The sequence below is a fragment of the Neophocaena asiaeorientalis genome, unplaced genomic scaffold, assembly GCF_003031525.2.
Source record: "Neophocaena asiaeorientalis asiaeorientalis breed wild unplaced genomic scaffold, Neophocaena_asiaeorientalis_V1.1 scaffold133, whole genome shotgun sequence".
In the NCBI taxonomy this organism is placed as follows: domain Eukaryota; kingdom Metazoa; phylum Chordata; class Mammalia; order Artiodactyla; family Phocoenidae; genus Neophocaena; species Neophocaena asiaeorientalis.
In genome coordinates, this window is record NW_020174429.1 from 3,481,699 (window position 1) to 3,499,634 (window position 17,936).

Genomic DNA, 17,936 nt, shown 5'->3' on the forward strand with positions numbered 1-17,936 from the left:
TCCCAAAGCCAGAGAGCGGGTTAACTGGTTCAAACGGAGTCCAGATAGTTTGAGCGGATGTTGGTAAAGAGTCAAAGGCAGGAGAATCAACCGCAAGATCCTCTGAGCCTACAGAAGGTAGTGTATCTCCAAACCAAAAGTTTCCTGTGCTAAAAGGGCTTGTTGGACTAAAGTCTGCCAGCCTATTGCTTCCGAAGTAGGAATCTGTGGAACCACTTCCCAGAGAACTGGAACTATCATTTCGATAATTGGAGATCATTCTGGCACGGCTAGGAGGAACTGGATTGGAGGAGAGCCACGCAGAGCCGAGTGTGCCACCTTCAAAGCTTACATCAGTACCGTTGTAATGGAAATCATTCTCTTCATTGAGCTCAATGTAGTTTCCTGTACGCATGGCAATATGCATTTCTATTTCTTCTCGCGCTCGGTCAACATTCTCGGGCATCCCTGTCACTTCAAAGACGGGCTCCTTATCTCTGCTTGGAGTTACTATGTATGTGTGGGTCTGCTGCTGAATTCTTTTAATTGTTGCTCCTTTGGGTCCAACAACTAATCCTACCACACGATAGGGGACCCTGACTTGAACGGTGGTCTGACCAGGCAGATTGGGACTGCACGACAACCCTCCCAGGGCAGGGCCATTTTTGTTTCGAGATGCACGAATCATGGAGAAGTGCTCTGCAGCTGAGAGGATTTCTCTTTTGGCCATGGCAACATCTTCTTTCCGTCCAGTGACAACAAAAATGGGCTCTTCACCACGAACAGGTGTCTTGATATACGTGTTCGTCTTGGCTCTCAGCGCTTTAATTTTACAACCTGTTAGAAAGAAATATTTCGTAAGTATCAACATCTACTTCAATAATATTGATAAAGACAAATCACAGAAAGCTCTTTTCAAGCTAGAAGTCTGCGTCTGGGCAGTTTTTCTTCCCTAAGTTTTAGAGTTTTTTCTTTATCACAAAAACTTATCACTAGATGATGATAAAGCTTTCCTAATTCCTAGATCCTGAGGCATACTTTCCTGGTGATCTCTCATTCTCAGGGAGGAGGTGACACCTCTACTGGAGGTCTTTAACTCAAAGGTCAGGCTTATCGTCTCTTCCTCTTGTTATCAGTCATTGCAAATGATGCATGAAATAGGCCAGCTACACTATAAGTGGGTCTGACTTTCAGAACACTAATAGTTTACTACCGTGCAGGGTGTTGGTGGCAAAGAAAAACCATTAATGTACATGTGAGACATTTAACATCTATCATCTTATTTAATCTACATAACAACCCTAAGGATGAGACTATTATACTCCTTTTATTCCTAAGGAATATAAAGCACAGAAAAATTGTATAACATGTCCAAGTTCACACAGCAAGTAAGAGGCAGAGCCAGAGTTAAACCTAGTCTGACTTCATCATCTATATAGTCTTTTTGCTATTCCCAGAACTTCAAATTCCACACAACTATACTGTGATAAAAACTCTTCAACTGATGTCCATTTAACTGTCTTATTATTTTACCTTAACATTACTCTTTCCTCTGTAAAACTCAATTGATGACAATGGCAAAATGCTCAAGGTTAGTACATCATCTCTTTTCTGTTCCATCAGTTGGATTTCAGGCTTCACTAAGAATCAGTTGTTTTGATTCCAATCTGTTTATACTAGCTGCACTCATGCATTAACTAAATTAACAATTACGTAAAGCAGTAACATATAAATGTGAGAAGATGCTGAACTTGTATGAAAATTGATTATTTTTAAAAATTTCAATAAAGACGAGTAACTTAAAGAAAAAAAAAAGATGTTGTTGAACTATGGGTGAGACAACTGTAAAATCCTGGGGTAAAAAAACTAACACAGAATAACTTTGCTAAATTCAAAAGAAACATATTGGAAATTGTATGGAATATGGTCATTGAATGTGGTTTTATCAAAGGACTATGCTGGTTGGCAGCCCCATTCTCAAATAAAAGGCTTTGGCCCTAAATCCTGAGTATGTTTAAGTTAAATAAGTACAATATCTAAGACACCTATGCATAACTACCCATGATTACTTTTTGGAGTAATCACCCATTACCAGTGCCAACTGCATAAGATTAGAGGGTTTTGAACGGTAACAAAGATGTCAAATATACAACTAAGGCATAAAACTCTGGGGTTATACTTTTCAAAGGTCTTAACGTGAAGCTTGCCAGAAGTACCCTCCACCCCCCACCAAACAGATCTCCTTGCCTCCATTCTTGCCTCACTCCCATCCATTCTCTAAAGTCACTTTAGGCAGATGATGCCTTCTAAACAAAGCACCTATCACATGCTCACTTCTTTGCATAAAGTGCTTTAATGGCTTCTTTTTACCATAAGGATAAAGTCAACAGTATGGCACACACAAGGTTCCTCTGTACCTGGTACCTGATTACTTCTCTCTAGCCTTATCTCTGTACCCCTCTCCTTTCCCCCTCCTCACTTCTTAAACTCTGTGGGTGTGCTTCCACCATATTAGGCTCCTATGCATGCTCCCTTGCTTCCATGATCAGAATGTTCCTTTATTCTTGCCCCTTTACTACCAGCTCTGCTTAACTCCTGGTAGCCCTTCAGATTTTAGTTTAGATGCCTCATCCTCTATGGAGCTTCCTCTCCCTCAGGACTGGTTTGTGTGCGCTCCCTAAGCATTCTCAAAGCACTGGGTGGTTGGCTATAAGTATATGCCACGGGGTGGCCATATAACATTTGTTGAAACAAAGATCATTTTTCTATATAAGAACACTGGGCCCTTCTTATACACATTGCTTTGCATCTAAGCATTTTTGTTGAGCTTTCCCGGCCTTTCATATTCTGGCCCCATAATGCTAGTCCAACCCTGCTGAAGGGAGTTGATTATGCTAACTTTATGCTATGAAGCTACTGAATATGTTATTCAATAACAACTTTACTCAACCTAGCACTGAACTTTTGGATCTGAACCACAAATGAAGATCCTGTTTCTCCTTCCAACAAATTGCAGAACTTAGAAACGGCCGCTTTCTCACTGCTGGATCTTAGGTACCTATCATGAAAACACTTTCAGAGTCAGGTTTTCTCTAACCTGAAGGTTATATTCAAGACTAGGGGGTGGGGGTGGGTGGGTGGTGTAGCTAAAAGCAAAATTGCAAAGAAAGCACTTAGTGCAGTAACTGGAGGAGGTAAGAAGGGCCGAGTGCAATCAGTCAAATTTACACTACCGTAAAACATGAAAGTTTTTATTATAGAGTGCTGCTGTAAGTTTATATCTACAATGAACTACAAGGTTAATTTGATAGTGTAACTTCTGAGCATAGGAAAATATATCTGCTTTTGCTCCACAAAAGCAAGTGAACTGGAACACCAGAACAATAAAACTTCTACGTCTACTTATCATTTATACAGGCTAAATCTCTAGGAAACTCCCTCAGTCAGCACAGTAGGTGCTGCTTGAGGTTGAGAACTGCAATCATTTTCCATTGGCCAATACGTGACTGATGGAGAGATGCCTAAGAAAGTCTGAAAGGGTGGAACGAACGCCTAATTCTTCATAATACACATGCATGGGAGTTACTATCATTACCTGGACACACGAGTTTCTTCTCTGAGCTACAACTCAACAAGAAGGCAGTCTGCTAGAATCACACATTTCTAACAAAGAGGGTCCTGATCATCTTGCAGAAAAACACTGGGACACTTCTATTAAGGACAAAGGGAGAGTTAGCTTGAGAGTCTAGGGTTGGCCCCTCTCAACCCTTACTGTAGTGAACATTAGAAAGCTGCATTAAGAAACTTCTCTAAATGCTTCTGAGACTATAAGCAACTGTCAGATGCACCTTAGTAGAATACTTTAATACCTAGTGGGTATATTAACTAAGAAAATATGCCTAAAGGTACACAGACACTATTGGGCCTATGGATGGTACAAATAAATAGATGTTTAATACATGGCTCATTAGGAAGACAGAGAAGACAGACGGTTGGAGTGGTGACTTTTATTTCTTACAAATTTTGAACCATACAAATGCATTAGTTTTTTTCCGAAGAAATATTAAATTAGAAAAAATTTTAAATTAGTTATGAAGAAATGATACATTTTATTACACTAAGCATATCAATCAGACTTTTGGCTAGTTCTGAGATTAAAAAAAAATTTATGAACAGCAGAGTAAACGATTTCATAACCTCGAAGCTGAATAAGTCCAAGAAGTAAGGACTAATAATTGTTTTCCTACAGCTACAAATAAAATCCGACATATGGCAAGCTCTATACCAGACTGCGTAGAGATTAAGAACTAGAATAGCACTAATGACTTGCATAGCTGCAATTTTATTTTGATTTGGAAGTAAATTCTCCCAAGAGAAAGCCTCCAACTTACCTCCCTCCTGTAGGAACCCATTTCCCCTTTCTCTATCACTGTGGCTGGGACTGTGTTTAAAGTTAAAACTCTTCAGCTGCAGCCAGAATTCTGGTCCTCTCACTCCCTGGGAGAGTAGCAAAGATTGGGTCTCGCTTCTCCAGGGTAAAGAGAGCCTCTTCAACCAGCTGCCTGAGCAGTTAAGAGGGAGAGGTCCTCTGTTGCTGGGAGAGGAGTTGAAGAAATGGAATTGAAATGATATCTTCAGTGTTTCTGAAACCATGGTTTGCCATATCAATTGAATAGATTCCAAATGTTTCAGTAAATATGTGTACAATGGGCTGCAACATAAAATGATGCTTTGCAAGGGGTGGGGGGGTGGGGGGGACGGGTCACAGTCAGAAAAGCTTAAAAGGACTAGACTAGATCTTTAAGGGCACTTTTTAATTCCATGAAACAGGTGGAATGACATAGTTAGAAGAACCAGATGTAGAATTACAGTCTGTAATGTAGATATGATTCCAGTCCAAATTAATTCACCTTAAAATAGGAAGATTATCCAGATTACATGGGTGGCCCTGACCTAATCACGAGTCCTTTAAAAGAGTTTTCTCCAGCTGGCTTCAGAAGTAGTCAGATGTGCTCTGGCTAGCCCGGAAGCAAGCAGACCATCTGTGCTTGATCTGCCCATGGAGACCTCATGGCAAGGAACTACAGGTGGCCTGTAGGAGCTGAGAGCTAGAAGGAAAATGGAGGCCTCAAACCAGAAATCTTGTTCTGTCCTTTATTTTTTTTTATTTTTTGCGGTACGCGGGCCTCTCACTGTTGTGGCCTCTCCTGTTGCGGAGCACAGGCTCCGGACGCGCAGGCTCAGCGGCCATGGCTCACAGGCCCAGCCACTCTGCGGCATGTGGGATCTTCCCCGACCGGGGCACAAACCCGTGTCCCCTGCATCGGCAGGCGGACTCCCAACCACTGCGCCACCGGGAAGCCCTGTCCTTTAATTTTGCTTATTACCTGCTTTAGTCTTTTAGTGTTACCCCACATAGTGGCTTCAATGTCACAAATTTTTTAGTTTACAATTCTGTAGGTCAGAAGTCTGACATGGGTCTCAACAGGGCTAAAATCAACGTGTTTGCAGGGCTGTGTTTCTGGAAGCTCCAGGGAAGAATCTATTTCCTTGCTCATTCAGGTTATTGGCAGAATTCAGTTGCTTACCATCATAGGACTGAGCTCCCTGCTTTCTTGCCGACTGTCTGCTGAAGGCCATTCCCAGCTTCTAGAGGCCACCGACATGGCTTGTGGCCCTGCCTCTCCATCTTCAGAACCAGCAATGGAGGTTGAATCCTTCTCATACTTAAGATCTCTCCCCTTCTTGTATCTGACCCAGATGGGAAAGTTCTTCTGCTTTTAAGGACTCCTGTGTTTACACTGGGCCCACCCAGATGATCTCAGACAACCTCTCCATCTCAAGGTCCATACTCCATATACATATTCAGAGTTTCCAGGGATGTAGGGTGTAGGCATCTTCAGGGAAAGGGGGTTTATTCTGCCTACCGCGTTACCATTTTCCCCTTTCTCCAATTATTTCCTCCATTCTTCCAGGTCCCTGGCTTTTGAACAAAGGAAAGTATTTGGTTCAGAAAAAATTTAAACCCTAACCCAAGAAGAGAGACCCAATGTCCAGGGCAGTTGCCAGATATAAGTAGCTAGATATAAATACAAGAAAAGTCTGGGGATCATGGGCACTTGGAGTAGGGTGAAGGGATAAACTATTGATAAAAATCAAAATAGGTAGAAAAGAAATAGATAAGCCAGGGTGCTGACAAAGACACCCTGTTTATGTTGAGACATAAGTGATTTGGTAAGAGATGCACAAGTAAAACCTGGCCTCCACCTGTCCTAAGGGATTTGGCTAGGTGTTCCTAGCTAAACTACTCCTTCTTTGGCCCAAAACATTCACAAGCCTGATGCTTAAACTTACCCATTCAAATATTAAATTCCCTATAAAGGTGCTGGTGCTAATTCCAGGTGATATACAGGAACTATCATAATTTCTGCTCTCAAGGAGCTCACAGTATAGAAAGGAAAGGAGCTCAGTCATGAGAACAATACGGATATAATACTGATATAAGATAATACTGATATAAGATAACTGCTTTAATGAAAATAGGCATACAAAGCAGTGGGAGCACAGAAAAGGAGAGGGCTTTGTTGCTTACAGAAAATGAAAGAAGACTTCAAAGGCATTTGAACTTAAGCTTGAAGAAAGTAGTTCTGCCAGGTGGGAAGGAAAGTAGAGGGAACTGCAAGTGCCAAAGCAGGAATCAAGAGCACAAGATGGCCACACCTGGCTCAGTGTTGTGGGAGCTTTAAGTGACTGGAGGGTAGAATGGCAGGAGAGCAGGTCAGATGGGGGATGATTCAGTCTTTAACATGAGGCAAGGGAGTTTAAAGTCTATCTTGTAGGTGCAAAGAACTTTTGTTTTTTTTAAAGAAGTCCCAAATGTTATGTGAAATGTTGCAGATTTTCGACAGAGGATTTTGTTTTCCAGAAATTAAATTCACTGTATTTCCCATTCATTTCATCAATCAGCTACAAATATAAGGTGATTTAAGAAAGCTAAAACCCTTATAAACACACACCAAAACTACGAGTATTTTCACTTTGGGTCATCCTTGGGGTATATCTTTCTTCAGAAATTCTCTCCAAAAGGTTTTATTTTAAAAGGGAAATCAGTATACACACACATACAGAAACACACTTTAATAACAATGAAGAGGGGGAGTGAAACTCCTTGAGTAGTTCTTTTTACCTTCAAGAAAATTAGAACTCTGGGCTTGATATTTAAATTACCCCCAGCTCCCACCCCATCCATCTCCTAATTAAGTGGCCATGACTTACCTTCTCCCAGATTTTATCATCTCCTAAACATGCCTTACTCTTCCTTATCTCTACCCAGATATTTCCCTAAATAACCTGGAAAACCCTCCTAGTACTTCCCCTCCCCGCCCCCCCAAATCTTCCGAGTAATAAACACAGTCATTTGGAAAAGATGAAGACTGTGTGTGTGAAAGGCTCTATGAACTCAAGAATAATACAAATATAGATATGACTTTATCACAGCTACCACTAACTAATACTATTCCGAGGTCTAGTTTAAAGGAAATAATGTAAGGAAAAAAACCTGATTATCTGCAGGACTGGGTTCTAATCTACCACCAGAGTTTGCTTGTGGTTTTAATGTTAGGTCATTCAACCTCTAGCTCCTTTCCAATGCTTTTATCTTTTGACCTAGTCCCTTTTCTCCTAGGAAATACAAAATCACTTCTGAAGTCTAAAAAGCACTTGGGAAATCAGATACTACCATATCCCACATGCGTACATCTATTCTTCCTTTCCTCAAGAAAAGTAGGTTGAATTATAGCTGGGAACATAAAGACTTTGAACAGACCATCACAAACCATCTTTGGGAGCTCTAACAGGCCACCAAACCTCTATCTCTCCCTTCATGGGTGAGGAACTATAATTAAAGTTACTTCTCTCATTTGGTTGTTGCAAGGATTAAATGAAATAATGTATTAAAAATACTTATTACAATGCCTGTGTTGAGTAAAGGACAGCTTTTTTAGGCTACCTAACCCCCCTCCCCTCCACCATTTCAAATATTTCGTGAGTAAACTGGGCCAATAGGCTTGGCTTTGAAATAGTAAAATTCGTAGCACTTTTCAGTTTTCCAAACTCTCCTATATTTTCATTTAATCATAACAGAGTGATGATTGGCTTAATAGCTTTAGGAAGGATAGGAAAGAGCTAAACTGAGAGAGCTTAGAGACATCTCCTAGCTGCAAAGTCAGATCTCAGACACAAGTTGCCTTAATAATTCCATACTTCTCTCACTACTCCATACTATTTTTCTCTAAAAGCATTAGAGAAACACGTTATTTTATATGTACATTTCATGATATATTAGAATTAATGAGGGGATCATATTCTTTAATGATTTTATATATAAATAAGAGCCCTTTCCTCTTGGAAGAGTCTAGACAGACTATTCAAAACACCTATAATTTTACAAGGACTCAATTTTTCAGTATTAAGAGCTTCACAGACTGATGAACATCAGCTAAATCCCAGTAAGAGAGTGTTTCTTATGCACACAACTTAATCCAACATTTAAATAATTGTTTAGATTAGCAATGCAACGGATTCCTAAACGTACAATATAGAAACAGCTTTCCTTTCCTGGGTTCAAGGGCCCTTCTTGTAGCTCTAGTCAAAATTTTCTGAAATTTTCTGTTAAGAATACTGTTTCACTTTAGACATCACTGTCAACACTTCAAACGGCTTCATTTATGTGATCTTAGTTTTGATTACCAGTATTCATATGGACATCTAATGCCCTAAATCAAGTAGCATCTAAAACAAACAGATCCAAACAACTTTAGGTTGACTGGCTCCTCAAGTAAAGGCAAGAGGGAAGAAAACGCCACAACATGAAAACTAAAATGATAAATAATAAAATGGCAAGTTTCTAATCCAACTATTCAGTTCAATAAAATAAACAGCAAGTATCTGCTATGTTTCAGGTACTTTAACTGACATTAAGGTGACTGAGATTCAGTTCTGCCCTCACTGACTTGTACCAAACTTCAAGCACCAAAAAGATTTGGTGTCTACATGTGTTCAAGTACAGATATTGATCTGTCATTTTCTTTTCTTATACTGTTGGCTACTGGTGGTGTTCAAGCCTTTTATATCCTCGCTGCTTTGTCTGCTTGTTCTACCACTTACTGAGTTGGAGTGTTCAAGTCTCTAATTCTATTAGCTTGAGACCCTGGATAAGTTATTTGTATCCCCATAGATCTGTTTCCTTATCTGTATGGTGGAAATAAGAATGGATCAAATGAGATGATATACTACCTGACACATTTAAATGTTTGTTATTATTTTTTTAAATCAGATGAATCAGTTTTCTATAGAAAGTTTAAAAACATTAAAAAAATTTAAATCCTGAAGATAAAACTTATATTTAGATTGTGAAAAGCCATGTTAAGGTATTATAAACTTTACGAAACTGGGAGGAGATATGTTGAAGTCAATCTAATTGGTAATTTGAAACCTGGTTTACTTTTACATGATTTTAGGAACTCTTTTTGGACAAAAATAAGAATATAAGAGCTACAAGAGATAATATAGTTCAATCTCATATGTGAAGAAAACTGAAGCTGAGAATTGCCCAAAGTTATAAACTAATGATTCCTAAAATCCGCAATTCCCTAAATACACCATTCTCTCAATCTTATTTTCCTAGTTGATTCTTAGAAGTGGAGAATTCCCTGCATACATAAAGGTATTTTTAAAAACAGAGGTTAAACTAAATTTAAAAACCCCCTCCTTTCTCACGTAGTTTAGACAAGAGGATCGACATACTTAACAAAAGAAGGGCTCATATTTGGTCTTTCACAAAAGCTGTGACACCCAGAAGAGGGTGTAAATTAGAGATGAAAGGCAGAACAATTTTCCTAACTGGGGATTTTAAAATTAGATTCATGCCCTTTGGAGGATGTTAATAGAAAGCTGAGAATTACCTCTGTATGGGAATCATATAATGGAATCAGATTCATTCGTAAATGATTCTCTTCCAGACTATAGACTAGCTTAGGTCTTTACCGGGAAATACATTTCAAAAGTGCTGATTTTTTTTTTTTTTTTTTTTTTTTTTTTTTTTTTGCCGTACGCGGGCCTCTCACTGTTGTGGCCTCTCCCGTTGCGGAGCACAGGCTCCGGACGCGCAGGCTCATGGCTCACGGGCCCAGCCGCTCCACAGCATGTGGCATCTTCCCGGACCGGGGCACGAACCCATGTCCCCTGCATCGGCAGGCGGACTCTCAACCACTGCGCCACCAGGGAAGCCAAAAGTGCTGATTTTAAATAAAATTTTAAGACATTGTAAACTTTAAAAAATATCTAGTGGTATATATGTCCTATGAAAAACTTACTAAAATGACAATTTTTGGTTTCAACTAGCATTTGCTCAGCGTACAAATCTAGCAGTAAAAAAAAATTATAAACTTTACCCTGCCTCATATATAATTTATTACCTCTATACTTTCCACTGTACAGTGAATCTGTACTAATGACATCTTCTCATACCTGATCCTCACAACGGGGAGCAGGTGGGGGAGGGCTGGGAAGAACAGCTGGATGGACTAGCTTCCCCCCATTAGAGGAAACTAAGACTCAGTGAGGTTAAGCGATTTGTCCATGGTAAAGCCAGCTCTCTAACAAGTCTCCTAACTCCAAGTTCAATGTCCTTTCCTGCAGGTACTGGTGGAAAGGTAGAAGATAAGCCAAAGAGGAGGGAAGAGTGGTATAGAAAGGGGGACAGTAATAAAAAGGTCAGCCCAAAGGGCAAACATTTTACACTGGTAACCTTCTAGTAGTTTGGAACTATTACCTCCCCACTCTCCTCTAACTACGTTTAAGATGAAACTACTTTATGCTTACCTTCAACTACATCTGCAGCTCATGAAAAAATTTTATTATTTTAAGGCCTAGTCTTATTATTTCACGATACCACTTTACTTGTGGTCAAATCAGGCTCCCCTGCACACAATGAACTGCAGTTTTTGCTTACTGGACACAGGCAACAAACCATGCCCACACGAATTGTTCTTAAATCTCGAACACTGGCATGAAAGAGGTGCTATAATTATGCAGCGTAACTTAAAATTCTCAAAATCAGTCATGGAATAAAGCCTCAAAGTACTCAAATAACATTATGCTGTGCATATTCAAGTTAGCATAGTCTGGCTTGGTATCACTAGTATTAGAATATCATTTTAAAAGCTTAAATGGCAGATGTAATCCTTATAAATGTCTATATGGTACCTAATGGTAGTACGGGGGAAAAGTTAAAAGTAAACATGCATTATGGTATATAAGCCATTTGAGAAGGATTAAGATGCAGTTTAATAAATATATCACTTTAGGATCACCTGAAGATCAATGGGATTTTAAAACAGATTATCCATAATCTGTTTGGAGTTTCCTAAAGTTTTTTTTTTTCTTTTTGCCTGCGCTGCGCAGCATGTGGGATCTTAGCTCCCTGATCGACCAGGGATCGAACCTTGCCCCCTGCAGTCTTAACCACTGGACTGCCAGGAAAATCCCCTAAAGGAGTTTTTAAACTGCGAATACACTTTCCTATTTAGTATCTTATGGCCACTTTTTTTAACATCTTTATTGGAGTATAATTGCTTTACAATGGTGTGTTAGTTTCTGCTTTATAACAAAGTGAATCAGTTATACATATACATATGTTCCCATATCTCTTCCCTCTTGCATCTCTCTCCCTCCCACCCCTCTAGGTGGTCACAAAGCACCGAGCTGATCTCCCTGTGCTATGCGGCTGCTTCCCACTAGCTATCTATTTTACGTTTGATAGTGTATATATGTCCATGCCACTCTCTCACTTTGTCACAGCTTACCCTTCCCCCTCCCCATATCCTCAAGTTCATTCTCTAGACCACTTTTATCTATAATTTTCATTTTGAGTTTAAATTACAAATCCTATAGGGCATAAATTACATTTAAAAAATTGTCACAATCCCATAGATTTTAAAATAATACTGTGGTAAACATCATGAATATTTTGGCTCTCTCCTGTAGGCACATGATTGTAATGTAATTACTCGCCCACTTGAAGTTAGGTGTGTCCAGATGACTTGCTCTGATTAATGAAATATGAGCGGATGTGATCATTATTACTTCTGGGTCTAATATTTAAAGACCAGGGTGTGCTGTGCCACTGTCTCTCATCCTTCTGACACAGGGGAAGACCAGCTAACACTTGAGATGGTGGCTGCTTCACTGGTCTAAGACTCTGAATGACTAAAATGAGCACAGCCCCTGTGAATAAGAAATAAACCACTGTTGTTTCAATACTGAGATGCTGGGGTTCTTTGTTATCACAGCATCATTTAAGCCTATCTGAATAGAGGTGCCATTTGCCTATCAGGCATTTAGACATCAGTTCATTCTAGTTCTATCACCTTAGACGAATATAGTAATGTGTGAAAACTGTCTGCTCAAGCTGAGGAAAGGTGAACGAGATTAACAGAGTGGTTCGAATTAATTTCAGATTTAACTTAACAGAAGTAGTATGTGCTTATCACTTACAGTTTCATATATGTACAATTCATAGTCCCCAGAGGTGTTGTAGATATGATTATACCCAGCTGAAGAATCTGAAGCCTAGGAAGTTTAAGTGATTTGTCCAAGACTACAAAGTGAGTTACTGGCACAGAGTAATCAGAATTTAGGAATTTTCATATCTGATTGCTGGCTCTTTCCAATATATCACAGCTGAGCAGAGACTGTTAAAGGCAAATTGGGACAGTTTGCAACAAATATTTTTATATTAAAACATACATTCTAAAACATTTTTGTATTCAGTTTAAGACAAAAGCAATAAATTCTTCAATCTGTACAAATATTAAATTCATTCAAAACCAAATCCATAAAATATTAAGCACTGTCTTATAACTACATTCCACCTTTCCTTGACAACTTAAAATGTAAGAACTATCTAGAATTCCAACCCACAGACATTGTTGGAAATTTTCCTCAATGGAAATCTCTAACAGATTAATAGTTCTCAAATACTTGATTCCCTGGATCATTTTGGCCACTGGCATTTCTAACAGGGGGCAGAAAATACACCCTTGAATTACCACTTTATTTTCCATTTCCTCCCTAGTGAATCAAATAGTTCATTAGCTGAGTAAGGCAGGAAGAAAAGGCAGTAGATTCCCCACCCATTTGCAAAACAATTATAATATTCGAACCTTCCCCAATGGTCCCAGAGCTAATACAAACTATTATTTAGATTTTAAAGCCTAGAATAATGACAACATTTAATTTTTAAAGCTAGCATATATATACACACAAATTAACTTTCTGAATTATAAATGACAGTGAATTTCTAGTTAGACACATTAGAACTAGAATGTTAGAATGACCTGTACCTTCTGTGTAGTAGACACCAAAATTTTATGAAGTAAATTAATTTGGACAGTGATGATATTTTAAGTTGTGCATATTAGAAATACAGTACCCCAACCCATGATTAGGGCAGAAATTAACCCAAAATATTATTAGCCTTTCTGAGCAAGATGCTTCAATACTGAGGCAGCAATGTAGAGTGAGAACTTCATCTTTACTAGCAAACAAACTGGTCTAACCCCAAGTTCCACTATCTGAGCAAGATACCTATCAGCACCTCAGTTTCTATGTCTAAAATGGGGATAAACACCTAGCAGAGTTAAATGGCATGTAATATAGTAACTGGCAGAGAGAATGCCAACAATCCCCCCTCTTCCACAAAAGAGACACCGGGCTTTAGCATTATTCTGAAACTATTTCTCCTCATGAAATGTATATTTTTTCTTAAACAGGGAATTTATGTACAAGACCAAGCTTTCTCTTTTTAGAACTTGGAAGAGTGGTTCCACCCTAGGAAACTGGGAAAATTTTTTCACAAGGATGTATTTAAGACAACTTCAAGCAATGTAACATATTAACTGTTTAAAAAGTGACAATATACACAATCACTGGGGATCAGTGGAGAGAGAGCAGCTCAATAAAGAAGAAAAAAATTTCTAAGAAGGTCTAGCTCAGTGATAGCCAAAGTAGGGTGCAAGAAAATTCACTGGAGTGCAGAAAAAAAAAAAAATCAAAACACTCCAATTTCCGTCTTTACCTCATCCTTTTAAAATTGTTTACATGTTTTATAATGTATAGTATATCAGCATATGTATTATTCATAAATATCCAGATACTGAGAGTATTAGTTTAAATGTTTTTTGACAGTATACAATTAAAAAAAGCCAGAAATAGCCCTTCTTGACTAGGAGGCTAGAGAACACACATAGACCATCAAGTAAATAACTAATGAAAATAGTTAAAGAAGTACATTAATCTTAAACAGTAATATAAAACCTTGGATTACAAGTCTTTAGCCTCTTTTCAGTTCCTGGCTTTGTTGTACAGTGTTGTTGGTTTCAAAATGAGATGCACACTTAAAAAAGGGGGCCAATTGAACATTTGCAAATGACCATATGCTGCTGGGGAGTATAAATATGAGGTCAACGCTCTGCAAACTTTCATCACAATCAAAAGCAGCAGTTAGTTTTTCTGAAAGACAATGGAACTAGAGGCCATCTACATGAGCTGCTAGTCTATATGACTCAGAATTCCATTTGTCCAACTCTTTGCTTCAGAGCTGGTCACAGATGTCTCCATCTGTGACATAATTATTTCCAAAACCAATTAAGAGATGTCAAACAGAAAATTATGACTTCAGGTAATGAATAAAATGGCAGGAAGGAATAATTCTTAAGGAGGAAAATTTTGTTCATTCAAAGCAAAAAGTAAACTAAATGATTTGCCCTGTTTATTCACTTAAGGAAAGGGGAAATTATCACACTGTAAAAGGATGCAAACATTAGAAGTTGCCTGCAGGAGTGTGAAAATAACTTTACAGGTTTTATCATGGTGCTTGCTGAGGGCTGTTCGTGGCAAAGGGAGTCAATGATCCACTAGTTGAATGGTTCAGAACAGGAAAAGGATAAGACTTTTTGTTCTTAAGATAAGATAGAGGATGATGACATACTTTTAACAGTGCTGTCAACTCTGGGAAAATATTAAGCGTAAAAGGAATAGTCAGCAATTTGTCTCCATGCCCTAAGACATAAATAGATTCACATTTCCTTATTAACCAGTAAGCTCAGCCCTAAAAAGAAAAACTAAAGACCGTTTCATTGCTATAATTTGGTACAAAATACAAATTTGGAATGAATTCAGTTTACTTTTAAATAATGGATCTGCATAAAGGTAACAGTCTGCATAATTAAGGAACATTTAATCATGCTTTAAAGGGTATAATACAGAACACAAAAATTTGTATTAAACTAAATATACAAAAGATATCAGTATCTTGTCCCCTAGTAAAACTGTCCTGTAAGTGTTCTTTTCCTTCATTATCCTAAACTGTCACCATAAGCACACTGAAGCAACTTGTGCTGAGGAAGTGTCACCGTAGTAGGGCCTGAACAGACACCTTCCCAGCCCCTTTTCACCACTCTCATAAGTATCAGACCCTCAGTATCAAAAAAAAAACTTCCCCTCTCCCCCAGCAACTTTCCAACCATACCTAGAGATTATTTCTCCACACCTTTCCTCACACTGTCCCTCATTCTTTCTTCCATCTCCATTTGTTAAAGTCCTATCCGTTCTCCAAGGCCCTCCAAGATTGATGTTCTTATACGTACCACTTTGTCACACACTACAGTTAATGCCATTAACTACAGATTAGCGCCATTCTGCTGTTTATTAGACTGTTAGCTTCTTAAGGGCAGTCGAGTTAGTCTGAATTAACCGCACATTCCCAACTGCCATAAACTCAAGGCCTGGCAAAATACAAACCTGATACATAGCAATTCCCCGATGTTGTTATCTGAATAAGCAACTCATTCTGAGTCTATAATTTGAGATGTTACAATTTTATCCTATGTGAGGTGAAACAGTTCTTTCCTGGATTAGTATCTTCAGTATTGCAAAAACGAAACAACACAAACAAACCAAAAAACAAAAAAATGCATGCAAAATTTATCTACCAAACTACGGAAATAAACTCTTAATTGAAGGGCATCAGCTTTGAACACTGCCTTTAAGTACCAGTCACCAGGCAGTCTGAAATACGCTATTTCCTCTAACCAGATTTCAGATGGATTTTTCTTATTAAAATCCTAGAGGTAAGAGATGAGCCAACTCTGATACTTGAAACCACCATTTCGACAGACCTCTTATTTATGTGTACTCTAGACCACTTGGGAAAGATGAGATCATTTAAGCAGCAGCGCCATCACTTCTCTTTATTTGACCCCGACAATGCTCTCAACCTAACAGGAGAAAGACATGCATCAACCAGGTTAAATCATACTGTAATAAGGCAGCGGCAGGCAATATTTACTCCTTCAATAAAGGGGGAAAGAGCTACACTAAAGAGCATAAGACCTTCCCTAAAAATGTCGGATACAGAGGTACTCTGGGCATCCCTTCCCCCACCTCCACAAATCTACTCCTGGAATCTGAGACCTAGGTCCTTTGTCTGAGCAATGTGGGAGGAGTCTGTCTGCAGTACTGGTGTGCTGGCAAGTGAAGAGAATTTACTGAAAACTGTATAAACGCATGAAGTTCCTTAACCCAATTACTTTACTGTCCAATTTTTCTTCATCGTGCACCCTGAAGTGCTCTAAAAGGTACCCCATGTGTCTTTTCGAGAGTTAAAATGTATCGAAACGAATACAGTAAGATCAACAGAGTTAGCAAAAAACCTAAGTTTTTGAACAGCGGAGGGGCGGGTAAGAACGACCACTTGAACATCCCCTTTCCTCTCGAACAAGCTCTTTCTACAAACCTCCATTTCTTCTTCCCAACAAGCCGTCCTAAGGCAAGCTGAGCGCTTTTACAAAGACGGTCGGCTGCGCAAACTTGCAATCTCAAAGCTTTCCATGCACAACACCGAATCCACAACCGACCCGACCTTTTACCACCTCACTGAGGTTTTTGGTGCCACGCCAGCCGGGTGTTCCAGGAATACAGCCCGAGTAAAGTGAACACCGCCGGATAGGGTGGCTCGAGAAACTTAGCACCTTTTATCACGCAAGATGAGAGGAACACCGTGGGGTATTCGCAAGGTGACCCATCTTCTCATCTCGTCGACCCTCAGCTCCTCCCAGACCCCTTCCCGGTGGACCTGGAGGACTCTCCGGGTTCGCCTTTTCTGCCCCAAGCTCCTTTCTTTCGTCTCCCCACCCACGCCCGGGGGCCAAGCCCAGCTGGACACCCCCCACACCCGCACTCACCCTGGCGACCGACAATCTCGGCGACATGCTCGGAGCTGGGCACCGGGACGCACTCGGTGGTGTTGACGCTCTTCCTCCGGAGCAAGGCCGCCTGCTCCCCGTTCAGGGCGGCCGCCGCCGCCCCGCAGCCGCCTGGGCCGTAGGCGTGGGACAGCATCGCCGCCATCATGCCCTGGGCATCGTCCCCTCCGTAGAGCACCCCCGCCGCCGCGGCCGCCTCCCGGGCATCGAAGCCGGCGGCGGGCAGCAGGACCGACCCCAGGGACCCGCCCGGGATCGGCTGGGTCTGAGAGGCGGCGGCCGCTGGCGGCGACAGCAGCAGCAGAGACGGCCGGTCCTCCTCCTCTGCCTCCTCCAGCTCCTCCTCCTCCAGCAGGTCTCCGTCCAGCTCCGCTTCCTCCCCCTCCTCCTCGTCCTCCTCCAGCTCCAGCTCGGCCGCCTCCGAGACCCCAGGCCGGCCAGAAGGAGCCCGCTCCTCCGGAGACAACCCCGCCGCCCGCCGGGCCTGGCCCTGCGCCGCCGCAGCCCGGAGTGCCGGGGCGCCGGACTCCGCCGGGCTGGGGTCGTCGAGGCCTAGCGAGGCCAGGCGCTCCCTCAGCAGGAGCCCGTCCCCCTCGAGCTCCGGGCCACCCGCGGGCGGTGGCAGCGGCGGCG

General features: G+C 40.6%; 1 protein-coding gene across 1 annotated transcript in view; it reads right to left on the reverse strand.

The window, feature by feature from the left end:
* MEX3C (mex-3 RNA binding family member C) overlaps positions 1-17,934 on the reverse strand; it is a gene marked incomplete at its 5' end in the record, with an annotated part of 20,164 nt that extends 2,230 nt beyond the window's left edge. Inside the window, 2 exons of the mRNA XM_024756805.1 lie at positions 1-816; positions 17,283-17,934. The exon at positions 1-816 is cut by the window's left edge and continues 2,230 nt beyond it. Coding sequence (XP_024612573.1) covers positions 1-816; positions 17,283-17,934 — 1,468 coding nt within the window. The remainder of the gene's footprint in view (positions 817-17,282) is intronic.
* Positions 17,935-17,936: the final 2 nt, after the last annotated feature.